Source organism: Neofelis nebulosa, chromosome 6, assembly GCF_028018385.1.
Source record: "Neofelis nebulosa isolate mNeoNeb1 chromosome 6, mNeoNeb1.pri, whole genome shotgun sequence".
Lineage (NCBI taxonomy): Eukaryota > Metazoa > Chordata > Mammalia > Carnivora > Felidae > Neofelis > Neofelis nebulosa.
The window spans coordinates 84,436,166-84,463,996 of NC_080787.1; the positions used below are offsets into that span (position 1 = coordinate 84,436,166).

The following is a 27,831-nucleotide window of genomic DNA, read 5'->3' on the forward strand; positions in this document are numbered from 1 at the left end:
TCGGGGATGGGGAGGATGTCTGCTTTGCTCCAGAGAAAGAACTGTTGTGGCTGCCTTTCCCTCTTTCTGGGGCTGGATATGAAGGCAGAGAGCCTGCAGAGAGCCACTGAACTTGTGGCCTAGGCTCTCTACTCCAGTCCCTGCAGAGAAGTTCCCTTTCTTCTTATGTCAACATCCCCAGGCTCAGTCAGTGGGGCCACTTCCTCTTGAACAGCTCTGGGAAAGTCGCTGCATTGCAGCCTTGAAGGGTTCCACCTGCTAAGGCCAGAATTCTGAGAGAGAGACTGCTCTGTGAGACAAAACTCCAGGTCTTCTGGGGGGAAAATTTTCCCCTCAAAACACCCTTGCTTGAGGTTTGGAAAATTTCACCTAATTTGGGGTTCCCACTTTTAGGATAAATGCCAGGAGGGAAAAATGTTACTTTATACCCTTGAATTCAATCTCAGAAGTAAATGAGTGGCCAGCTCAGCAGGTGAAGAGTGAATTCTGAACCAAAATAAGAATACGGCATTCATTCTGAGCCAGGGTGACTCTGCCCCCTCCCCAGGGGACACTTCAATGCATGGAGACTTTTTTTTTTTTTTTTTGTCATTACTCGGGGGAGGCTGCTACTGGCATCTAGTGGGTAGAGGCCAGGGATTCTGCTGAACATACTACCATACACAAAACAGCCTCCATAATAAGGAATTATTTAGTCCAAAATGTCAACAGTGCTGAGACTGAGAAACCCTAATGTAGAGGGAACATTCAAGGACGTGGGTAGGTTTAAATGATAAATCTTTTTTTTTTCCCCCTTACAGAAATGGTTTTTAGTTTTTAATGAACTTGGAAACAAAAAGGCTCCCATTTCAAAATAAAAACAGAATCCCAGATCATATAGATGTTTACAGTGATTACATTTATCTAAGCAACATACATACACGTTCAGTTATAAGATGTTAACTAAATTTCTGTGACGAATATCCTTTTTTAAAATATCAAGGATATTACAGGGTTAATGCAGAGCCCTAAGGAAAATCTCAACACCTCTGTGTTTTTAAGTCTTCACTTTAGATGCTGTCATTTATAGCACAGTGAAGAAATCAGGGTCATCCAAAATACTGACAACTGTTAATCACATAACACTAATGTTGATATCCTATAGTTAAAATGTGCATAATTAACAACCACAAAAATTCACCAGTTCTCTCTTGAGTAAAATAAATGAAAACTGCCTTTAACCCATGCAGAGTTACATCATGAGAGCTGCCTGGGAGACACTGGAGCAGCTTCGCTATCAGATTATACTAGGTAAAGGTGTGATCTGAGTGCTTACTATCATTAAATCAATGGTAAGTACTAATAGAAGGAATTTATGAGCTAAAACCATATATATAATGTGAGTATATCTAGGGCTGGAAAAAATGGCAGAACGTTTCAACTTTTAAAATGTCAACAAGAGGGGGAGGTGTTCCTGGATGGCTCAGATAGTTAAGTGTCCGACTTCGGCTCAGGTCATGATCTCATGGTTCGTGAGTTCAAGCCCCACGTCCGGCTCTGTGCTGACAGCTCAGAGCCTGGAGCCTGCTTCAGATTCTGTGTGTGTCTCTCTCTCTGCCCCTCCCCCACTTGTGCACACGCTCTCGCTCTCTCTCTCTCCCTCCCTCTCAAAAATAAATAAAAACACTAAAAAATAAAAAAATAAAATAAAATATCAACAAGGTATGAGGAACAGTAGTGATGCTGACCTATATTCTAGGGAGGCTAAGGAAAACAGGTGCATAGTAGGGCTCTAAATAAATGCAGATGTGCAGAAACACATCACAATGAAAGTAATCATGGTGCATATTTTGAAATTCTCCCATTTCTAAGTTTCTGAACCTGTTTCAAAATATTGCTTTTGATCTACATAGCACCATCTCATTACATCTAGTATAAGAACATACATTTAGATAACCCAGTCATTATTCTCTCATGAACTCTTTTTTTCCATCAAGAGAAGGAAAAATCCACACCCAAGCACAGCTAATGCATGTAAGCAAATTAGAAGAAGAAGAAGAAGAAGAAGAAGAAGAAGAAGAAGAAGAAGAAGAAGAAAAGAATTTCATGAATGAGCAGAAGACAAATTTTTAATGGAATGTTTTAGAGGCTTGTGGTATAAAAAGTAAACAAAACTGATTCACTAACTGTTAATACTGTTTACCATGATGCAAGAGTTGGGCTTTTTTTAATGTTCCAGAAGCCAGAGGAGAAGGAATACTGTGGTAGGGAAAAATGATACCTTCCGTGGCATTTCAAAAGCATTGCTCAATTCCTCTTGAGCAAGGAGGCCATAGTAATGACTTTATTTTACCTACCACAATTATGGTACACCTCGAAGTAGTTCTCCACATTATACCCCTTTCCTCCCTCCACTCAAGTGCTGCTAAATAATCTCTGGAAACCATTAACCAAGAGTCCTGTTCCAATTTTCCTCCCCTCCCTCCCCTTCTGCCTCAGTCATGCTGGAGTCAGGACAAAGCAAACTTGTATTACATCACAGAGCAAACTCATTTTCTCGAAACCATTCTGTTGGTAGTTTACTGCTACTGGAACCCAATGCTGTCAACAGTGTGGTCTTTGTTTGGTGGATGTTGCTTTAAAAAGAAAAATAAAAAGTTTCCCCACACCCCCTTCTTCTTTTAATACAGGCGAGTAGTTTGAGGAACCTCCCCGGCCTGGCTCCACCCCGCTGTGTAAACTAGACATTACCTTATACACAAATGAATCTACAGCATTCCTCAGTCTAGCTGCCTTGCAGAATTCCTATGCTCCCAGCAGCCACGGCAGCACACACTCCCCCTGGCTTCCCTCCTCCTCTTCCCCCACCCTCTTTTTTTTTTTTTTTTTTTTTTTTTTAATTTCCACTGCCTCACTGTGTTTTTGTGTAAATGATCTCACATGACTCAACAAATCCATCTGCCTGAAGCAGGCCAAGTCTGGAGCCCTCCCAGGAGGGAGGAGAAGAATTGCTTTGTGGAAAGGACCTGGAGCTCTGCCCTTTCTCTGGCTCGAATTACCCGCCTGTCAGGCCTGACGGATTTGGCTAAAAATAAAAGGAAGCGGGCCGTGAAAAGCAGATGAATGGGCTCAGCAGTTCCTTAGATAACACAGGCCTGCTGTTGCCTACAGCTCCCCAAACAGAAACTTCAAATGCAGGCCCTGTGAGTGCGGTGATGTGGCTTCCAGGTGAAAGGGGGGGGGGGGTGTCGAGTCCACTGGGGTTGGGGGTGGGGGCACATGGCCTGTGCTTTAGATTTCTGTGTCAGAACTTGTGTGTGTGTGTGTGTGTGTGTCTGTGTGTCTGTGTGTGTGTCTGTGTGTGTGAGACAGACAGACAGAGACAAGAGAGACAGACAGAGAGAAAGATTCTTGTATAAAAAGGTTCTCAGAAAAACAGTAGGGTTCAGTGGAGTGAAAGCTTGGCTTGTAAAAAAAAAAAATGTTTCCACTACAGAATTACTCTTCTCCCTACCTCCCCAACACCAGACATTTTAAGCCTCCCTATGATGTCACTTCTGCATTCAGAGCCAGCAAAGAGCTAAAAGTCCTTCTTGTAAGTGTATGCCCAGCGCCCGCAGTGGGTATTAAGCACTTAGGTTGGCAATGTAATGACACACTGTAACAATCTGTAATATGAAGCAGTCAGCAAAGCCCTGGCTCTGAAAGCTATTTCTCCCGACCATTAACCATATGTTTGGCTCCTCAGATAGCCAAGCGGGTGTTCCAGCTTACCATCTGGTTTCTATCCACACAAGCAACTGCAAAGCACAGACTATCTCCCTCTGGAGCTGCGTGTTTCTTTTTCTCTCTCTTTTCCGTTCTTCCCTTCTCTTTTCCTCCTCCCAGCTCCTTTGGTTCCCTCTGCTAAAGAATTCTTTGCCATTCATCATGTGCAAAGAAAACTTTACCTGGCATGGCAGGGGCAGAGCCATTAAGGAAGCACAGCTGTACTGTAAACATGCCAGAGGGCCGTTTACCGTCCGCTGGATCTGTAGAACAGTCTCTACCCCCTTCTTCATCTCCTATTGAGTGCTGACACTTGATCCAGTTTGTTAAAAATAGGTACATTCTTGACAGATCCAGGGTTATTGTGGCGCCCTTCACACTCACTTCATATTCTGGGAGTGGGGCTTTAAAGCACACGCGTGCGCACGCACGCGCGCGCACGCACACACACACACACACACGTTGGCCTCTGCATTCAATCTGCATGACATCAGTCTCACACAAATGACATACCGACTGCAAATAACCAAGTTAACTAGAGGATTCTATTCCTTTTTATGCCCTAAAGGATTCCATCCCAAGTGTATATTTTTCTTTTCTTTTTTTTCCCCTAAAAAGCCAGCCATTTCAACAAATTGATGAATTGCAAAACTTGTGCTGATTTACATCTGCATTTTAATTTTTTTAAATGTTTATTATATTTTTGAGAGAGAGAGAGAGACAGAGTGTGAGCAGGAGAGGGGCAAAAAGAGGGAAACACAGAATCTGAGCTGTCAGCACACAGCCGGGCACAGGACTCAAATTCACGAACTGCAAGATCATGCCCTGAGCTGAAGTTGGACGCTTAACCCACTGAGCCACCCAGGCGCCCCTCCATCTGCATTTTAATAGCATACACCAGTGACATGGGACATGCTATCAGAATTCATAGGATTTTCTTACAACGTCACCAGAGTATTCACCTTAGATTTTCTTCCTTTCAAGATTTCAGGTACATTATAACTTTTTAAAAATGTATGAAGAGACCTTTAGTAAACAGAAATTAGGTCATTTTTTCCTCCTGTCCCCACAAGGATTATATGTGTATCACCAACCCATTTTACTGAATTAGGAAATGGAAGTTAATCTTTTCCCACGCCTTAAAAAAACTGCTAGTTTCTCACATACCAAGAACAAAAGGAACAATATCATTAAAAAGTGATTAAGCAGAATGTCAGATTTTATCAACACGGCAAGGCTATTGAGGTTCTGTCATGGGAGTACTGTTTACTCAGGCTAACAAGGATGCCAGGGAGGCCACTACCTGGGCAATCTCCTTACACCCACTGCCCTTGTCAGTTCTCTTAACATGATCTAAAATAGATCTTCTGTTAGCTATTTCTACCAATAAGGGACAGGAAAATTCTGTAGCATGTAGGTTTTAGAGAATGACAGAAATGGGAAATATTAATTTCAGGCAACATAGAAAATTGTCCACAGAAGTTAGGTTTAATTAAATTTTGCTTTTGACCCTAAAATCATACACTAAGAATAACATTACATTACCTTTACCACAATATCATTAATAAAAGGGAAGAAAAACAATCAACTAAAAACTTCAACATTTTTACACTTTTTTTTTTAGGGAGGGAGGGAGAGAGAGGAAGAGGGAGAAAGAATCCCAAGCAGGCTCCACGCCCAGCGCAGAGCCTGATGCGGGGCTCGATCTCACAACTGTGAGATCATGACCTGAGCTGAGATCAAGAGTCAGAGTCTTGACTGACAGAGCCACCCAGGTGCCCCCAACATTTTTATAGTTTACTTGGCTTTTTAAGTTCTTGTGGAATCCACTTATTACAAGATATTTATGCTTTTCATAAATACTAGTGTCCAGGCCCTCCTCCGCCAGCCCAATTATAGCAGGATCCCTGGGAGTAGGTCTGAGCATGAATACTTCTGAAAGCTTCCCAGCTGTGTCTACTGTGCAGACAGTGCTTAGAAGTCTTACTCTATATGAACTCAGATGATACTAGAAACTACCTCATCAAAACCAAAAGGAAACTTTTGGGATGGAAATGTAAATGAAATTTAGGATTAGAACAGTGATTTTCAATCTTGTTTAGAAGTGGAATCTTCGGTTGAAAAAATCTTATATGAAATCCCTATAAACAAAATAGTAAAAGTGTCATCTATACTGTCATTTAAAAAAAATTTTTTTAACGTTAATTTATTTTTGAGACAGAGAGAGACAGAGCATGAACGGGGGAGGGTCAGAGAGAGAGGGAGACACAGAATCCGAAACAGGCTCCAGGCTCTGAGCTGTCAGCACAGAGCCCGATGCGGGGCTCGAACTCACGGACTGCGAGACCATGACCTGAGCTGAAGTGGGACGCTTAACTGACTGAGCCACCCAGATGCCCCTATACTGTCATTTTATACTTAGTCTGTACAATATCCATAGATTTCATAAATTCAAATTTATAATTTTTGAATTATTATAAGTCAACCAGTGAGGACAAAGAGGCCATTTTGCTGAACATAAAAATCTGAAATTGGGGTTATGGCTGAGAGGTCCAGTGCTATCCACCTCAACATCCAATTTTTTTCCATGGCCAATGGTTCTGATGATCAAGGCTAGATAAATGTAAAAATAGCAGTACGTGCAGCAGTAGGATTAAATTAATTCATACATTTGAATAAATGTTGATTATATATCTAATACACACCAGGTACTGCCCTCAGGGGTCAGGATGGAAATGAGGTGCAGCATTCTCCCTTGAGAAGCCTGGTTAAGAAGACACCTCATGGCAGAACAGCAAGGTCAGTACAATAATGGAGGCACCAAGATTCTGCTATGAGGAGAAGTAGTTAACTCTGTCTGAGGAAATAGGACATCACTTCACCAGCGTGGGACTTTTAAATCAGGTCCTAAAAATCTGAGTAGGATTTTTAGAGCTATCAAAGAAAGGGAAAGACATTTCAGGAAGAAGGAACAGAATATGAAAAAAAAAAAACCAAAAACAAAAAAACCCCCCACAAGTATAAATAGGCCTGGTGAGATCTGGGAGTTAAGAGAAATTCTGAGGAGGTCAGAAAGGGCTGGGATACAAGGCTGAAGAGGTATCGGAGGCTGGGTCATAAGAAACTTTAAATGTCATAATACAGTTAAGACCAGCACTGACCAACAGAAATGTAAGATGAACCACACACATAATTTCAAATATTCTAGTATCCACATTAAAAAAATAAAAAGAAACGAGGGGTGCTTGGCTGGCTCAGTCGGTGAAGCATCCGACTTTGACTTAGGTCATGATCTCACGGTTCATGAGTTCAAGCCCCACGTTGGGCTCTGTGCTGATATTGCAGAGCCTGGAGCCCACTTCACATTCTGTGTGTCTCTCTCTGCCCCTCCCCTACTTGTGCTCTCTCTCTTTCCCTCAAAAATAAATAAATAAACATTTAAAAAATATTTTAAAAATAAATAAAAAGAAATAGGAGAAATTAATTTTGATGTTACATTATTTAGCCCAATTTATCTAAAATATAACCACTTTAACATAATCAATATAAAAATTATTAATGAGATATTTTACACTTTTTTCCTAAGTCTTTAAAATAGGGTATGGGCTTCATATCTATAACATCCCAATTTGGACTAGCTGCATTTTAAGAGCTCAGTACCCACATGTGGCTAGTGGATGCTGTATTGGACAGCACAGGTTTCCCCCTTATCCTGCAGGCAGTGAGGGCTGAAAAGACTTGCAGGGGATGCTGTGGAAGCAGTGTGGAGGAGACAGAAGATGGGTCAGAGTCAAAAAACATTTCTAGAAAGAATTCAGAAAACTACAAATGACTGTACATGAGAGATGATGGAGAAGAAATCATGGAACCACTAAATAGATTTTTTGGTGCTAAAATCTGTGCTTAGTGTAAAAAGTTCCCGATTGTGTATTTAATACGAGGTTGTGTTGTTCCTTTCAAGCTTGCTTCCCTCTGCTGTGGAATGCAATGTTGTTTAATAAACATGTTCTGAGGACCCACCATGTGCTAGGTAATGCCAGCAACTGGCATGAATGAGACACAATTCTTCCTTTCAAGGAGCTAAATATAGTGTGGGAGACAGACAACAAACTACAATGAAGTATTAAGTGTATTATTAGTAGGATGTGAAAGGAGGTCTACAAAATGTTCCATAGAGTATAACTTATAACTATTTCCTACAGTATAGTAGTGGAACTTTAGAGTTATAGGGAGAGGGGCTTTCAGATAGTGGTAGGCTTATTAAATAACTTAAAAAAATGTTTTTATTTAAAAAAAACAGTTCACCCATTATACCCATCCCACCTCTTGCAACCACCAGTCTGTTCTCTGTACCTATGAGGAGTTTTCTTGTTTGTTTTTTAACATTCCACATATAAGAGAGACCATTTGGTGTTTGTCTATCTCTGCCCGACTTATTTCACTTAGCAAAATGCCCTGAGGTCCATCCATATTGTTGTAAATGCCAAGATTTCATTCCTTTTTATGGCTGAATAATATTCCACTGAAAATATATTTTATGCACACACACACACGCTCCCATAAATATATATACATATATAATTTCTTTGTCCATTCATCTGTCAATACGTACTTAGGTTGCTTTCATATCTTGGCTGTTGTAAATAATGCTGCAATGAACATGGCGGTGCATATATCTTTTCAAATCTGTGTTTTTGTTTTCTTCAGATAAATACCCAAAGTGGAATTGCCAGACGATACAGTAGTTCTATTTTTAATTTTTTGAGGAACCTCCATTTGGTCTTCCATAATGGTTGCACCAATTTACATTCTTATCCACTGTATATATACAAGGGTTCCTTTTTTTCCACACCCCAGCCAACACTTGTTATTTTGTCTTTTTGATAACAGCCATCCTAACAGGTATTAGGTGACATTTCATTGTAGTTTTGATTTCCATTTCCCTATTAATTAATATGTTGAGCATCTTTTCATGTACCTGTTAGTTATCTTTATGTCTTCTTTGGAAAAATGTCTATTCAGATTTTCTGCTCATTTTTCAATAAGATTGTTTTTAGTTTTTTGTTTTTTTTTTTTGCTATTGAAATGTAGGAGTTCTTTATATATCTTGAATATTAGCCCCTTATGAGATATAGGACTTGCAAATTATTTTCTCCCTTTCAGTAGGTTGCCTTTTCATTTTGTTGATGGTGTCTTTTGCTGTACCAAAGCTTTTTAGTTTAATGTAGTCCCACTTATTTATTTTTGCTTTTCTTGCCTTTGCTTTTGATGTCAGATTCAAAAAATCATCATCACAGGGCACCTGGGTGGCTCAGTTGGTTAAGCATCTGACTTTTGATCTCGGCTCAGGTCATGATCTTGTGGTTTGTGAGACTGAAGCCTGCATCAGGCTCCATACTGACAGTGCAGAACCTGCTTGGGATTCTCTCTCCCTCTCCCCCTCCCCCCCTCCATGCTCTTGCCCCTGTCTCAAAATAAATAAACTTAAAACAAATCATCAAGACATGTGTCAAGGAGCATACCATCTATGTTTTCTTCTAGGAGTTTTATGGCCTCAGGCCTTTCATTCAAGTCTTTAATCCATTTTGAGTTAGTTTTATGTATGGTATAAGATAGGGGTCCAGTTTCATTCTTTTGCATGTGGTTTTCTCATTTTCCTAGCAGCATTTATTGAAGAGACAGTCCTCTATCCACTGTATCCATGGCTCCTTTATTATAAATTAATTGACCAAATATGCACAGGTTTATTTTTGGGCTTTCTATTCTATTCCACTGATCTATGTGTCTGTTTTTATCCTAATACCATACTGTTTTGATTACTATAGCTTTGTAATATAGCTTGAAATCAGGAAGTAGAATGCCTCCAGCTTTGCTCTTCTTTCTCAAGACTGCTTTGGCTATTTGGGGCCTTTTGTGGTTCCATACAAATTTTAGGATTTTTTTGTTCTATTTCTGTGAAAAATACCTCTGGAACTTTGATAGGGACTGCACTGAATCTGTATACTGCTTTGGATAGTATTAGACATTTTAACAATATTAATTTTTCCAATTCATGAGCATGGAATATCTTTCTATTTATTTGTGTCTTCTTCAGTTTCTTCATTAATGTCTTGAAGTTTTTCAATATAGAAGTCTTTCACTTCCTCGGTTAAATTTATTCCTGGGTGCCTTGTTCTTCTTGATGCAAATGTAAATAAGATTGTTTTCTTAGTTTCTCTTTCTGAAAGTTTGTTATGTATAGAAATGCAATGATTTTTGTGTAGTAATTTTGTATCCTGCAACTTTACTGAATTTTTTTATTAGTCCTAACAGTTTTTTGGGGGAGTGTTTAGAATTTTTTATGTATAATATTATGTCACGCAAATAGTGACAATTTTACTTCTTCCTTTCTAATTTGGATGACTCTTATTTATTTTTCTTGCCTGACTGCTCTGACTAGGGCTTCTAATACTATGTTCTTAAATGTAAATAGACTGAATTATCCAATCAAAAGACAAAAGAGTGGCTGAATGGGTAACAAAACAAGATCCATCTATATGGCTGCCTATAAGAGACACTCTTTAGATGGAAGAATGCACTGAAAATCAAGGGATGAAAAAAGATATTTTGATGTTTCATACAAATGGCAAACAAAAGAAAACTGGGGTACCTATAGTTATATCAGATAAAATAGACTTTAAATCAGAGACTGTAATGAGACCAAAAAAGGTGTTACATAAGGTCTCAATCCAACAAGAAGATATAACATCTGTAAACATATATGTATCCAACATAGGGGCACCTAAATATATGAAGCAAATACTAACAGATCTAAAGGGAGAAACAGACATCAATACAGTAATAGTAGGGGACTTCATACCTTACTTACTCAATGCATAGATCGTCCAAACAGAAAATCAATAAAGAAACACTGACCTTAAATGACATGTTAGATCAAATGGATTTAACAGATATTTACAGAACATTCCATACAAAAGCAAAAGAATACACATTCTTCTCAAGTGCATAGGAAACATTTTCTAAGATCATTTATTAGGCCACAAACAAGTATTAATAAATTTAAGAGAACTGAAATCATATCAAGCATCTTTCCCAGCCAGAATGGAATGAAACTAGAAATTAAATGGGAAAATTCACAGATATGTGGAGATTAAACAACACACTACTGAACAACCAATGTGTTTTTTTCAAAATCAAGAGAAAATTTAAAAATAACCTCAAATGAAAATGGAAATGTATCATACCAAAAGTTATGGGATGTAGCAAAAGCAGTTCCAAGAGGGAAGTTCATAGTGATAAATGCCTACCTTGAGAAACAATAAATGTTTCAAATAAACATTACATCTCGGGGCGCCTGGGTGGCTCAGTCGGTTGAGCGGCCAACTTCGGCTCAGGTCACGATCTCGCGGTCCGTGAGTTCGAGCCCCGCGTCAGGCTCTGTGCTGACAGCTCAGAGCCTGGAGCCTGTTTCGGATTCTGTGTCTCCCTCTCTCTGACCCTCCCCAATTCATGCTCTGTCTCTCTCTGTCTCAAAAATAAATAAATGTTAAAAAAAAAAAATTTAAAAACAAAACAAAACAAAAAAAACATTACATCTCAAGAAAATAGAAAAAGAAGAACAAAGGAAATAATGAAGTTTTAAGCAGAAATAAATGAAACAGAGACTAAAAAGACAACAGGAAAGATCAATGCCACTAAAGCTGGTTCTTTGAACAGACAGACAAAATTGGCAAACCTTTAGGGAGACTCAACAGAGAAACAGAGCTAGAGAGCACTCAATAAAAGCAGAAATCAAAGAGGAGGAGATGTTATAACAGATAATACAGAAATACATGATAAGACTACAATGAACAATTATACACCAACAAATTGGATAACGTAGAAGAAATGGATAAATTCCTAGAAACATACCACCTAATAAGACTGAATCATGATGATACAGAAAACCCAAGCAGACCAATTACTAGCAAGGAATTTGAATCCGTAATCAAAAACCTCCCCAAAACAAGTCTTGGACTAGACAGCTTCATGGTGAATTTTACCTAACACTCAAAGAAGAATTAATATAAATCTTTCTCAAACACTCCTACAACACAAAAGAGGGAGGAACTCTTCCAAACACATTTTAAGAGGCCCTCATACCAAAACCAGACAAGGATGCCACACACACACACAAAAAGAATGTTATAGGCCAATATCCCTGATGAACAAAGACACAAAAATCCTCAATAAAATATTAGCAAACTGAATTCAACAATACAGTAAAAGGATCATATACTATGATCAAGAGGGGTTTATGCCAGGGATGCAAGAATGGTTCAACATCCCAAATCAGTCAATGTGACACACATTAACAAAATGCAGGATAAAAATCATATGATCATCTCAATAGATGCAGAAAAGCATTTTATAAAATTCAACATCTATTTATGACCAAAACTCTCAACAAAGCAGATACAGAGGAAACATACTCAACACAATAAAGACTGTGTAAGCCCACAGATAACATACTCAATGGTGAAAAGCTGAAAGCTTTTCCTCTAAAATTAGGAACAAGACAAGGATGTCCTCTCTTAGCACTTTCATTCAGCATTGTATTGGAAGTCCTACCCATAGCAATTAGGCAAGAAAAAGAAATAACTGACTTTTAAAACTGATGCAGCATATGATTTACTTCTGTGTTTGTATTTGGTTGCACAGTATTCAGAAAATCCTGACATTCACAGGTAATCCCTACTCTACTAACTCAGGGACCAAACAGATTCAGACAAAGTTTCAGATAACTGTCTTGCTATCTGCTACTCTTATTACTTACTGTCTGAAATTTAGAAACCAAATTGACAAGAAAAACACTGCATCCTTTTCTATTGGAACTCACTCTGGCAAATTTCTGTATCCATACTCTGGAAATGAACAGATTGGAATAGCAAGGGATAGTTATGCTGGAAAGGATACCAGTTCTTTAGCAATTAATTGTGTAATCTTGCGATATGCTCAAACTAACCCAAAAGCTTGAAAAATTGCAGTAGTTAAGATATTTTTATTTCAAATTTTAACACTAAAGATAATCTGAAAACCACTTGATTTCTTCAATAATTGGTCAAGGAGCATCCAGAATGTAGATTGGATATAAAGAACCCTATAAATAACAGAATATATGTCATTAAATGATGTGTGCTTCGTTTATTTATTATACAACTGGCCGTTAACCCACATAGAAACCTACACCCAACCGAGAACAGAGACCCCCACTTCCTGCCTGGCATGGAACTGAGTGTGGTACATATGCTTAACAAGAGAAATTTCCTTGTTCAATTCATGATCGGGCTGGAATCTGAAAAACACTGGTACAGAACTTCCTTATCAATGACTAATTTATAGGAAGTTCAAATATATAAGCCAAAACAGCAGAAAATGCTTGATTTAAGGTTAACTTGATAGTCTAATTCAATGCCTTGGTGGTCCCAATGTGTTAAAATTTCACATGTAACATGTTTAAATATGTGTTTTTATTATGGTTATAAAATTGTTTAAAATATATTAAAAATTAAGGGCAAATTAAGCATTTGCAGAGCTCCTCAAGTATCCCCAGGTAATTTCTGTAGACCAGAGTTTGAAGACTACTGGCTTATAGTCTTTGAGGTTAAAACGTAAAACTAAGAGCAACAATTTGGTGCACCTACTACTTAAAAATCATCAGGGCGTTCCTAAACTTTAGCCAAGAACAGATACCATCCCTCGTTATCCTAAAAGCAATAAGGCTGAGAAACAATACCGCAGAAACTGTTTTAAGATTCTCTAGTGAGTTCGAATTAAAGCAGCTGGGACCCAAACCTGAGATACATTATTCATTTCTCAATGTTGTTCATCCAGCGATTATTTCAACAACATTTACTGAGTGCCTACTATGTGCTGGGCACTGTTCTAAGATTTGAGATACACAGGTGAAGAAAATAGACAAAACCCCTACTTTTATGGAATTTAGGGTCTATGGGGGGGATGGACATGAAACACAAATGAGAAACATAATAAGTTATTTTTGTTATGAAGTGATAGGTACAATGAAAAGAAAATGGAAATAGAATGGGGGAGAAAGTTTGCAACTTTAAATAAGATGGTCAGGGTGGGTGAGGAGGTGAAAGGGGGTCAGTGAAGGAGGTAAGGGTTAAACCAAGAGGAGATGGGTTGGAGCAGTGGGTCTCAAAGTGTGGTCCCAGGACCATCAGCATCACCTGAACACTTGTAACTGGCTCAGAAATGCAGGAGGGGTGAGCAGCAGTCTGTCTTAACAAGCTCTTGGGGTGATTCTGATGCACATAGTCTAAAGACCACTGTCCGAAAAAGAAGAAAGGCCCTAGAATAGAAGCAGACCTAGGACATTCTATAGAAACAGGGGTGACATCAGGGTCTGGTTACAGGTGCCAGGAGAGCAATGGTAGAGGTGAGGAAAGAGAGGTGGAGGGCAGTCAGAGCACAGACAGCTTTTCAGGCCAATTTTAAAAATGTTTATTTATTTTTGAGAGAGAGAGAGAATGAGAGAGAGAACGGGCAGGGGAGGGGCACAGGGAGAGGGAGACAGAGAATCTGAAGCAGACTCCGCTCTGTCAGCACAAAGCCTGACATGGGCTTGGACCCACAAACCATGAGGTCATGACCTGAGCCAAAGATGGATACTCAACCCACTGAGCCACCCGGGGGCTCCCACAGTGAGACTTTTACTCCAAGTGAAATGGGGAGCCATGGGAGGGTTTGGGGGCAGAGGAGCCACATGGCCTGGTTTATATTTTAAAAGGTTCATGTTGACTATCGTGCTGAGTGGAAACACTACATCATTTGCCTCAGGAGAAGACTCCTTAACTTCTAAATTCCAGAGCAGTGGTGCGCTGCTAAATGTTGAAAAACAGGCTCTGACAGCAGAAAGCTCCCATGTGTTGTGTTTGCTGATTTCCATGGTGTAAATACTCCCACCATGACTGGAAATGCCAACATGACTCACTGAACGTGGTGCTATGAGGAAATGTGTACAATCAACTCACAACACTGACTTTAGGTCCCAGTGTCACTGCTATCACCGAGAACATTTGAAAATGATGGGGAATGTTGTAAATCTGACTGAAAATGTTAATGTTATTTAAGATATAAATGTAGTGTGTTCTACTGGCCTATTACTGTTGATCAAATACAAATCCTAATTCCTCAGAAGTTAACATTAAGACAATACACTAACTTCATTTATGAAACTTCATTCATAAAATAACCTCATTAACATGAAATCCCAGTGTCCTTTACTAAAAAAAGAAATCTATTTATCTTTTAGCTGGGGTTCCTCTGCTATTGCTTTTCCCCTCCTACTGTAATTAATATTTTGGACACTCAAAAGCATGCACTGATTGGGATTTGTCATCTAGAATATGCAGGGTTGTGACTCCAAGAGCTCATATAAATTCAGGACAGACCACAAGGAGTGTGTATTACAAGAACGAAAGTTTGCATCTATCTGAGGATGAAGTGAAATTTCAATTTGCTTTGCCATTAAGAAACTTCCCTTAGCCTCAGAGAACGTTCCTATTTCTGTCAATCAGGACAGACTGTAGTTTGTGAAAAGTATTTTAAAAACACGGCGCCATCTATGAAGAAAAAGCCACTCCAGAAATTCCTGATAAACAAAAAGTGTTTGCTACTACGAGGAATAAGCTGCATACATTCTCCAGTCGGCACAATCCCTCAGCCGTGTCCCACCCACACGCAGACCCCAGCCGGCCAGATCAGCGAATGTGCACGAGCTCGCGCTCCTGGAAAACAATGAGGTCTTTCAGGCCTTCCAATCTTGTGAAGAAACAGGCTGAAACGTCATGGGAAAAATTAGGAAATATCGGAGGAAAACAGCTCACAAAATGAGGGGTGGAACCATTTGCTCACATGTTCTAATTCCCAAACAAAGAGAACAGCCGTGACAGCCCCCTGCCTGCTCTGACCCTTCCATTTCAAAAGAGAGGCATCCTAACCTCCTTTTCTTTTCTTGGGGATTACAGCAGCAAGACATAGACATCAGAAGGAGAACTTTTTAAACCTAAAGGAGCCAAGTTAATTTCAAAAGCTTTGCCCTCAAGAAAAGTATAAAAACCAACCCAAACTGCCAGCCTTGTTCAGCAATCCATAATACCAACACAATTACAGACCAATTGGATTTCAACAACTGCACAAAGAAAAACACTACTCCTTCTAATATACATATCTATTCATATGCTTTTGGCTCTTCCTAAGTGTTCTTGCTATTAAACCTCACACAACTAGCTCTACCTCAGCAATCCTTCCTCATCACCTGCCATACCCAGTTTACACCTTTCACACCTTTCACACCACATCAGTGGTCACCAATGCTCCATTCTCTATCTACCAGCCTTTGCCAAAAGCTGTTCCACTTGCAAATTGCCTGTCTCCCCCACCAAACAACATCTCTCTCACCTGATAAATCTGAGTCTAAGACCTAGTACGTACGGCACAATGAATTTCTAGATTAATCAAGTATATCTGCGAACTTGCCAACAAGTGGACCCTTCTACTTTAATATGCTTTTACAATCCAACTCGATTTTCCAATTGGTTAAATGAATCAATCTTTTCTAAACTCTCTGAGGATACAGCCTGAGTCAATTCTTCCCTATGTGACCTCCAACTTTCCACCATATTGCTATCTGTAAGATTTTATCAACTGTCAAGCATTACAGACATGTCAGCTGTTGTCTCCCCATAGTCAATCTGATGCTTAGCTGTTCGGGCAAAGGACCCACAGGTGGCTTATTATTATTAAAGCACTATGTGAAAGAGGTGCTTATTTTGCTTCTGGAAGAAAAAGGCAACATGTATTGAAATCATAAAAGTGTTTGAAAAGGCAAAACAATTTAAAAAGAGACAAAAAGGCGTATCGCACAGTGAAGGTTAAGAGTCCAGGGAGGCTGGGAACCTTACAAAGGTATCTCACCGACATGTCGCCAGTATCACTCCAAGTGCCTAAGGAGAAGGACAACCCGTGGGGAGAAACCATGACTTGACGTCAAGGTAGAATTCTGGGTCAGGTAGTGAGCTGAGTGGAATTAAGCACAAATTGATCATGCTAGCTAAAATGCAAAAGGAGACGGTGGTGAGGCACTGTCAGAGAAGTGAAAAGTGAGTTCAGTCCACAGGCAGCACCCCTGTGAACTTACAGACCACGTCCTTAAACCAGGGGTTCAAACTCTGCTGCATGTCAGAATCACCCGCAGCGCTTTTTTTAATCCCATTGCCAGGTCACATCCCATACTAACAAAATCAGAATGTATGGGGTGCGAGCCAGGCAGCCAGTTTTTAAAGACTCCCAGGTGATTCCAATGTGTATCCAGGTTTTGGAACCACTGTCCTAGACTCTGCTGGTGAAGGTTTTGCTCAATGAGGAAAGAGCACAAGAACTTACATTAAAGATGGTAATGGTGATGAGTCAAAGTAAACTTTGATACTTTTAGGTGGGAAATCATTACTTTGGTTCAAATAAGAAGACACAGTTTTTAGAAAATCTAGATGAACTTGTGGCCTTGGGAGTTAGACTAGGAAAGAGAAACTGGGCATGATGGTAGGTACAAGCCCCGTTAACAACACTAATGACTGGAATGTAGACCAGTGTGCTATCAAGGTATTTGGCTTTACCGAAAGCAGCCTCGGTGCAAGGCCTAGGTCGGTCACCTGCTGGCTGTGGGGCTACAGGCAACTGCCCAACCAAATAACCCTAGTGTTCTATCTGAGCTGTTCTAGCCTGGCTGCTTATAAGCATAGCAAATGCAGGCTGCAGCCCCAGACATTCTGACTGGTCTGTAGAGGGACCCCAGGATCCATATATTTTAAAAGCCCCCTAGGTGGCTGTTATGTCATAGGAATGTGGAGAACCAACAGCAGAGAGATTATGAAAAAGCAGTCTGAGGCCATACAGCTTGGGCTCAAATCCCTGCTCCACCAGTTACTAGCTATGGCTCAGTTTCCTTATTTGTAAAAACGGAGTTAATGGATAACACATTTGTTGTGAGGCTTAACTGACAATCCATTTATCCACCTCACTGGATTACTGCATTTGGTGTAACACCTAGTACACAGCAAACACTCAATTCTGTACATATCACATATACACATGTACATGTGTATTTGTTACAGAGATTAAATGGCATGACGTATATAAATTGCTTAGCACTGTCTCCACACAGAAACACTGAGCAGGTAACTAGCTGGGCTGGTGCAGGTGACAGTGGTCACGGTTAAACTGGCACTGGCAGAGAGGAAGATTTCATCCTCTATTCATTATATGGCAGCCTTTGCTTCAGAAAACCACAACCATAAGACTTAAAAAATTATGGGGGCGGGGCGCCTGGGTGGCGCAGTCGGTTAAGCATCCGACTTCAGCCAGGTCACGATCTCGCGGTCCGTGAGTTCGAGCCCCACGTCAGGCTCTGGGCTGATGGCTCGGAGCCTGGAGCCTGTTTCCGATTCTGTGTCTCCCTCTCTCTCTGCCCCTCCCCCGTTCATGCTCTGTCTCTCTCTGTCCCAAAAATAAATAAAAAACGTTGAAAAAAAAATTAAAAAAAAAAATTATGGGGACGGGGAAGAATCCTTTTGCTCTCTTAATTGTTAGGAGGTCCCACTAACCATGGAGTGGTAGTTCTGCTTCAAAGTACTGATGGAAACATGGGCTAATGGCAAAGAAGAGAAATGTGGAGACTTGGCCTTGCCCCACATGATGGTAAACAGCAGAACTCGACATTCAGGGGAAACTCATCACCCTCATTCCTAGGGGAACCCAGAGTCGAAATGTGTTTTGTCCCAGATCACACTGGTAGTGGCAGAACTGGAATCGGACTTCAGAGTAGAGCTCTCTAGTTTCCAGGTTCCTTCCACTGATCATCCCTGGCAAGGAGCATGTCTGAGCATGTATAGGAGATGTGGTACGAGCACTCAAAGCCAACGTGAGATGAGGAATGTGTTGCCCTGTTTTCCAACCACTTCCTGCCTTACTCTGCCCAATTCCCTTCCCTGGTCCAAACTGCACACCCTGCAGGCCATTTCCGGCTGAGATGGAGCATATGGAACACCAGAGAGCAGCTGGGGTTTGCTTTGTGGCCAAATTGTTTTCTTGGGGATGTTCAGTCCCAATTTTATAACACATGACAACTGTAAAAAGGGTTTAATTTCCTAAATTTTCATTTACTTATAACTGCTCAGGGGTGTGCATATATTAAGGGATACTTGCATGTTTGTTATCCACCAACCTAGGACAGGAAATCCTGTCTTTCAGCTGCTGAGTCTCAGACCACTCCATCTGAATATTCTCGCTGACAAATGTGACCTTGCCTAGGTTTCGAAGAATTTAAACATTCCCTCAATGTCATTTCTACGTGACCTTAGCAACATGACCAAACTGCAAATTCAATACCATTTAGTAAAGGTACAACATCCACATCCTGTCACAATCCCCCCTCCAATTCCAGTCCAGTGACCCTGGGCTAGAACCTAATCCAAAAGATTACAAAGCAACATCCTGATGAGTTGTCATGGCAACCCCTAGATGTCAGATATCCCATGTCCCAGGGCTGTAAATTCTCATTTTTAGTCTACTCATATCCTACTATTTCATGTATAACAACCAACTAAAATGCAATTTGGTATGTCAGCTGCCAAGCATAATAAGAGATGTCATTTGCTGTTATAGCCAATAATAAAAGATTTCTAGTTGCTTCTGTTTTCAAAGATTGAGCAAATCACTGTGTATTCTAAGTCCATTGGGCTGCCTTAGAAGACAGGCTATTTAGCCAGGCTTCCTCTATTTTTACCTGATTAGTCAATATTTAAGAGAGTCTTGGAAATGAAAATAACTCTAGTGAAAGCTACACATTATTATTTTCTGAACAGGAGGAAACACACTTATCCTCAAACTTTCAATAGACACTGTATATTTGATCCAAAAGACAGACAGACACACACACACACACACACACACACACACACACACACCCTGTGATCCAAGCCTTTCAAGGACATAAAGATACAACAAGGGTGCCTTGCAGGACTTTCAATTCCTTATAACTGGAGAAAAAAGAAATACATATCATTAAAATCCAAGTAATTCAAACATCTTGTTTTAATCAACAGTTTTGTTATGGGCTGAATTGTGTTCCCCCCAAATTCATATGTTGAAATCCTAACCCTCAGTACTTCAAAATGTGCCTATATTTGGAAATATATCCTTTAAAGAGGCATTTAAGTTTAAAAGAGGTCACTAGGGTGGGCCCTAATCCACTATGATGGGTATTTTTTTTTTTTAATATTTATTCTTGAGGGAGAAAGAGAGAGAGAAAGAGAAAGAGCGCTTGAGAAGAGCGCTCGCCTGCATGAGCACGGGAGGGACAGAGAAAGAGGGAGACAGAGGATCTGAAGTGAGCTCTGGGCTGGACAGCAGAGAGCCCAGTGTGGGTCTCGAACACATGAAACACGAGATCATGACCTGAGCCGGAGTCAGATCTCAACCGACTGAGCCACCCAAGCTCCCCAAATATGCTGGGTATTCTTATAAGAAGAGTTCAGCACACAGACACACACAGAGGGAAGATCATGTGATCTTCAGCCACCAGTAAGCCAAGGAGAGAGGCCCTCAGAAGAAACCTTACTGACACCTTGATCAAGGACTTCTAGCCTCCAGAACTGATTGAAAAAATAAATTTTTGTTGTTTAAGCCACACAAGTCTGTGGTACTTTGTTATGGCAGCCCTTGCGAACGAATACTGGTTCCATCCACCCTTTTCACATTCTACATCAGTTCACCAGGAATCACCTTCACCTTGAGCATAATCAAGTCACATTTAACCTCTTCAGGTCTCTCTTCTTGTCTGCCTTCACCTTGTGGCCCAGGTGGGTTCCCTAAGCACACACAGAGGCAGGTTTAACTCTAAGACAGTCAGGAGCTCTGTTAGTAGGTTGATGCAGACCTCTCTTAAAATTCCCATTAGCTAAAAAAGCATTAATATCACCTCTGTAAATAGCAAAACTGATTGCTAGAGTTGTTTTTATTTCCCCCCTGCTTATCATTTATCAGAAATGCCGATGAGAAATGAGATGAACGTGCGCGCTGAGAAGGAAAGAGAAATGAAGACACAGATAATACATAAACCAGATTATCACTCCTGAAATAATCTAGAGGTAGACATATGATAAATCACACAATGTGGGGTTTTTTAATCCTAAAAATAAGCAAATGCAGGAGGCTGCATGTCAAGAGCTATAAAGCAACACTAACCAACACCTGTGTAGAGTTGCAAATGATATTTCTGCTAAAATTCCAGGAGAACTTATCTCCTTTTGGGTTTTGAAAGTCAATTTCCACTATGCTTCTTTTTCCATCTTCACAATAGCTGCCAAAAGGTGTAAAGCCACACTTATGGCCTGTTTCTAGCAAGTCTAGAAATGGTCTTCTTGATATCTTTTATTAATTTCTAGCCTTTTTTCCCCCCACTTTTTGTTATCAGCCTAAATAGGGTGTATCTTTGGAATCAAATAATATTTCTTTGCCACAGTGTGGGGTATTATTAAATACATAACCTTCATTAAGCCTCAAATATTTATGGGTGCTTTTCTTCCAGCGCATTTCTTTGATCTGTGAGATGGGAGATTTCACGCTTAAACAAAAATTTGTTTCAGTTCACGGAGAAGCTTAAACAACACCAATTTCTTGTTTTAATCACAATTTGAATTTAGAAGCTGAAATAGAGAAGCAAGCTATATACTAGGAAGCTGGACCATGATGAGCTGAGAAGCCACCTTTTGTAGGGGTGGGGGGAGAGACTTATCATGATACTGGCCAGCGCCCAGAAGACACAAAAATTCCCTGTGGTAAAATATTTCCTGGACTACCCCCCAATCCTTTTTTCCACATGAGTGTGTCACCGCAGCAGATACACAGCCCTGGGTATAAGTCTTCAGGCTATTTGGATGGATCCTGCCTGCTTTCATCTGCCTGTGCACACAGGCTGCCTGCCCTACTCCACTCCCAGTAAAATCTACTTGACTATTTTTAGTGCTGGCCTGGAATTACATAGGTCTGGGTTTAAATTTTGTACCTTTTACTGGATGTGTGATCCTAAATAAGACATTAAGCTGAGTCTCAGGTGTCTCACCTGGAAGTTCGGGTGACAAAGAAAAGTACCTCTTGAGGTTTATGTGGGGATTAAATGTAGTAACACACATAAGGTCCTAAGTAAAATGTGTGGCATACCACAGTCGACACTCAATAAATATTAGCTGTCGTCATCGCCATCATCATCATCATCATCATCATCATCATCAGGCTAATGTGAGAAACCTCCCAGGATGATTTCATTTCTGTATGATCAGAGAGGGTGCTAGCCACAGCCCTGCAGGCCAGGTGGCGGGTACCACAGCTGAGCAGAGAGAGCGAACACTGGTCAATGTTCGCTCTGGTTTGGAATTATACCTCACTTCACACATAGCATTTACACGTTCAGAAACTGAGTATTTAAAGAACCAGATTTATTAATTTAAAAAAAGGGGCACCTGGGTGGCTCAGCTGATTGAGCGTCTGACTCTTGATAGTGGCTCAGGTCGTGATCTTGTGGTCGTGGGCCTGAGCCCTGCGTTGGGGCACCGTGCTGAGCACCAAGCCTGCTTGGGATTCATTCTCTTGCGCGCGCGCGCGCGTGCATGCAAAATAAGTAAGCTTAAAAAAAAAAAAAAGCAGATTTAAAGTTTTCCTGTTAGTCTGAAGAGCCTGCCTTCTTCAGGCTTTTGCTGGTAGAGCGGCAGAATGAGAACCCTCTCTGGCTCCTTATGACCACTTTATCAGCGATGCCAGTGCCTCTGCACCAGGCTTTTCTGGGCTGTGTGGACTGGGGAGTTGATGAGGTAGTTACATTTCCTGGAAATACAGGCAGCAATTTCCTGTGGCTTCCTCTGTTTTTGATGTAGAGATGAACGCACGTAAAAAATAAACACATCAAGGATCAGAGAGCTTCAATCAGTGGTAGTGCACATGCTGAAAATACTGTCATTTCCTCATAAACAGATTCAGAAGTGCAAGGTATAGGCCCTCTCCCAAGACCACTCTCACTGCTAAGGAGCTACACAGCAGGACTGCAAGGCGACAGGGAGAACACAGCTAACCTTCCATGGCTGTACGGTATCTATGACCTGCTGCTGGAGGTGATGAACATTTCCATAAACTGAGACCCAAGTGAGCAAGAACCAAATTTTCCATGAAGGCCAATGTTTTGCATAAACCTTAGCCTGAAAAAGCTCTGGTCTAGTCACAGGGCTTCAGTAAAGATTTCTCTAGAATTTGGGGCCTGGTCAGAAAAAGCTCACCCTCTGAAGTGGAAAGTAGTAAAATTATTAGTGAATTTAACTGTTTACATAACTATCCCCCCCACCAAAAGAAACATTTAGAATTAACTAAAGCAATGCATACTACATTTGGGAAACAGCCAGGTTCATGGAACGTGACCACAGTGTGTCCTTAGAACCAAAATGAAGCAAAGAAAGAGACATCTTGGTCAAGGACATCAAAACCGGGTAAAGAATTGACAGAAGGATGTGCAGTCGCCAAAAGGTTCACGCAAATCAAAGTGGACACAGAGTGGTTAGGGAGGCAGGCAGCGTAGTTCCAAATTCCACCTGTGCCATTCACTAGCTGAGTGCCCTTGGACAAGTTAGCTAACCTCTCTAAACTTCCGCTTCCTCACGTGATTTCTGTTTGTCCATCACTGGCTCCACTTCCCATGTGAGGAGCTGCCACCCCACACCAACTGGGGCACCCATCACGGTAGCCAGTCACATGACACAAAGACAGCTCGGTTACAGGACACAGTTAAATCTCTTTTGCTCCAGTTAGTCTGTTGCTTGGACCCAAAAAAGTCTTGGTTAATACATCCTATTTGCAAGAGTTGCAACGAGAATTAAATTTTAAGTATCATAAAGCAAACACAAGAAATGCTGGTTGCCTGCCTAGAAAGGGGAGTCAGCCTAAGTGCTGGAGTCTGACCATACGAGTTCAAATTCCAGCTCCCTTCACAAGGTCCCTCCTGATGAACTGCTTAACATCTTTGTTCTCAGGTTTGTAGTCTGTAAAATGGGCTAATAATAGTACCTATATCATAGGGTTGTGAGGATCAAGTTTATGTAGAAAGCATTTAGAAAGCATTTAGAGCAGGTCCTGACACATGTAAACATTCAGTAAATGATAGTTATTATTATTACAAAGGTGGAGCTCTTCTGACAGCTGGTAAGGACTGTGTGAAAGTCACTGATCTAGAGAGGAATACCCTTCATTACGAAAAGAATCATTCTTCTAGATAATCCAGCTTGATAGAAAAATACCTTATGGAAAATTAGAAAGAATTCAATTACTCATATTAGAACTTAGCAAGCTATAATATTTGGCCCCCTGAGTGGACCTACTGACCAAGAGGATGTGGCCTGTGCAAATGAACCCATGTCAGTTGCCTGATTTCCTTCTTTCTCGTTGTCACAGATTACAAGAACATCTCAGTTATGAATTAACCTGCCATAAATTTAATGATAAGTCAATTCTTACAAGTCACATCTCTCTAAATCAACTAATAAAACTGATCTTGGTCCCATGCTATCTCCCATGGCCATGTCCTTGTGAAGCCCACCCTGAACAACCAGCCAGCCTCACTCTTGTTTAAATCTGTATTAACTTCAGGTGGCTCAGTCGGTTGAGCTTCTGACTTCAGCTCCAGTCATGACCACACTGTTCATGGGTTCAAGCTCTACATCGGGCTTCGCGCTGACAGCGTGGAGCCTGCTTTGTATTCTCTGTCTCCCTCTCTCTCTGCCCCTCCTCTGCTCATGCTCCCTCTCTCTCTCTCAAAAATAAATAAACATTAAAAAAAAGTAAACCTGTATTAACTTCAACTCAAGCCTATTTTACATACTAATTAAATCCAGCTTCTCCTTCACCCATGCTTCCAATGTGATATAATCACTAACTCACTTACTCCCCCACTCATTCATATAATAAACTATTATTGAGCACCAACTATACCTCAGATGCTAGACTGGAAGCTGGATACATAAACACAAACAGTCCTCAGGATGCTTAGAGTCTAGGGGCCCCTGAGTGGCTCAGCTGGTTAAGCGTCTGATTCTTGGTTTTGGCTCAGATCATGATCTCATGGTTTGTGAGTTTGAGCTCCACGTCAGGCTCTGTGCTGATGGTGCAGAACCTGCTTGGGATTCTCCCTCTCCCTCCCTCTTTGCCCCTCCCCCACTTATGCTATCTCCATCTCTCTCAAAATAAATAAAGTAAAAAAAATAAAATAAAATAAAAAATGCTTAAGAGTCTAGTGAGGAAGGTAAGTCAACTAAGTATCAGGACAGAGATGTACCTAAGGCATGAGGAGAGCTCAGGCCTGCAGGGTGAAACCCAAAAAAGAATTAATGCATTCATCACAAAGCATTTGAGAAACCAAAGGTTTGTCTAGAGTACAGAGGGAGTAAAGGGAGGAAGGAAGGAAACTGGAAAGATACGCAGGTCCTAGACCACCTGGGATATTAGGTGCTTTGCAAAGGAATATGTTCTGCTAAGAAGAGAAGTCTTAGAAAGACTTCAAGCAAAGTCATGACAAGATCCAATTTTGCCTTTAGAAAGATCATTCTGATTGGCCAGATGAACAAGGAGACCCTATGTGGAAACTGGGAGGCCAGTAAAGAGGTTATTGTGTTTATCTGGAAGAGAAATGGCAAAGCCTGAATATAGAAGGAACAAAGAAGGGAGCAAGAAAGGAAGATTCTGGGATTTCACAAAATGGAAGAAACTGTAGTCCATGAAGCTATTCTATTTTAGCTCCACTGGACAGAATGGTGGATTTACCACTGATCAGCTACTTCTTGAAGGAATGGAGACTACAGATTAAGTCTGCAGACTACATACATTTGCAATACGTCAGCGGCATTTGTGAAACTGCAAAACCATTCTCCATGACCCAGTAGTGCCAACGCCCTTATTCTAGGAGTCTAGGAGAACTTGAAAACACAGAAAAAGGGTGCTTTAGTTAAATATTCATTCCTGCTCCCCAAGCATTTAAAAGTTATTACGAGCAACGATGATTTAACAGGCTCAGAGACATCCCGGCTTCTCTGTCATCCTTGTGGGCTAATTGAAATTACCCCATTGTCAGACCAAGTGTAATTTTATTTCCTTAGTACCTACTTCCTGCCACTTTACCTTCCAAAATGTTTTCCCTTTGAATTTACCTAGATAAATGCCATGAGCCCTGCCTTAACATTAATACTCTCAGTGAGCATTCATTTTACATCACAAGAAGAATATCTGACCATATCTGTTTATTTTGTGATGGTACAGGCCTTGAGAGAGGTGGGGAAATTCTCAAAACAAACCAACTGTTTCTCTTATATTAAATATAAAATGCAATGGAATCCCCTTCTGTATCACTGGTTACACAGTAGTCAGCTTTTCTGAATGAACCTCTTGGGAAATACTGAGATCTCTACATAAATAAGTTATGATTTCCATTGTACATACCACATACAACCTTTGACAAGAAAGAAGAGTCACAAAGGGCGTTTATTAAATCCAGGTCAGAACTCCACCAGGGCAGACTCATGGCCTGGTGAATATCAAAGATAATGGTGGAAAAGGGACAAAGGAGAACATCAAACATTCCATGCAGGGTCTTGTAGGGACAGTCAAATGAATTTGAATTTTAAAGGGACACTGGTCATTCTAGAAATCAACATGTGCTGAATCCCACTATGCCAGATATAAATAGCAGAAAACATTTAGGAAGCAAGATCAATCCCTTTCTTAGAAATCAGAACTTACCTGGTTCCATTATTAGCTTAAGCTAAATTTATAAAATAATGGACTTGTCTCTTAGCTAAATATTTTCATGCATAATTTTGAAGCTATATTCTATATGAATCTAAGGGAAATTTACAACAGTCTGAAATCCCCATTGAAAAAATATACATATTTGTCTCTCTGTATCTATCTGCCTATCTATCTACCTATCTATGCCATCTATGTCTCTGATGAAAAAGTATATTTAGTGAACTCCCTGAAACTCTCAGAGAAAAATTATAGGAAGACACACACTGGCTAGACATATTTCAATAATGGTTACCATAGAAACAAATTGGTAGGTTTCTTTTTTGGAGTTGTGCCTTTGGATAAAATATTAAATTTTGTAGAGTAACTTGCATATACCTACAACAGCACAACTGCTGATGTCCACCTAATATTATATTAAAAAAAATTAAACTAGTTCTACTTTTAGACTAATGTCTATAAAGAAAAAATTCATTCTTAATAAGTTGATTTTTCAAAGTCTTTCTCTGCCTCTCCTCTCCACTGTTTCATACTGGGAAAAAGCTACAGTGACGGTGGTAAAGGCATAAAGACAGGAATCTAAGGAAACCAGGTTGGTCTTCCTTGTGAGAGGCTCATGATAGCTTTCAAACCATTGGTGCTAATGTTCTCTAGGCCAACTAACTAGACAACAACTCTGGTAAATTGCTTTTAATTAAATGGATCTTTGTATCTCATTTTTTTTACGATAAGATGGCTCTTTCCCATCATGTGAGAAATGATATGTTTCCTCCCTGAGGAAGTAAGAGTTGTAATACTGCCATATGTAGAGCTCGCCAGGTGTCTCCTTTTTATTTATACTTAATAATGTACTTGCTGGGAGCCTTAGAACCCTATAAAGCACATACTGCACTTCCTATTTTAAAAATCAAGAAAATATATACATTGTAATATAAAGATCAGAATTGCAAAGTGTAACCACCACTTACTCAAATACTATCTTTAAAGCATAAGAAACAGCAGGTTAGTTGCTGCACTAAATTGTTTTTTAATTTTTTTTTTTCAACGTTTTTTTATTTTTATTTTTGGGACAGAGAGAGACAGAGCATGAACGGGAGAGGGGCAGAGAGAGAGGGAGACACAGAATCGGAAACAGGCTCCAGGCTCCGAGCCATCAGCCCAGAGCCTGACGCGGGGCTCGAACTCACG

General features: G+C 40.4%; 1 protein-coding gene across 5 annotated transcripts in view; it reads right to left on the reverse strand.

The window, feature by feature from the left end:
• Positions 1-27,831, reverse strand: part of BACH2 (BTB domain and CNC homolog 2) — a 358,132-nt gene that overhangs the window by 271,341 nt on the left and 58,960 nt on the right. The window contains exon 1 of one of the 5 annotated variants that reach the window (XM_058734715.1): positions 3,930-4,239. The exons of the other annotated variants lie outside the window; for them this stretch is intronic. Coding sequence (XP_058590698.1) covers positions 3,930-4,233 — 304 coding nt within the window. The 5' untranslated portion in view covers positions 4,234-4,239. Of the gene's footprint in view, positions 1-3,929; positions 4,240-27,831 lie in introns of those variants that run through there. 5 annotated transcript variants of the gene reach the window in all.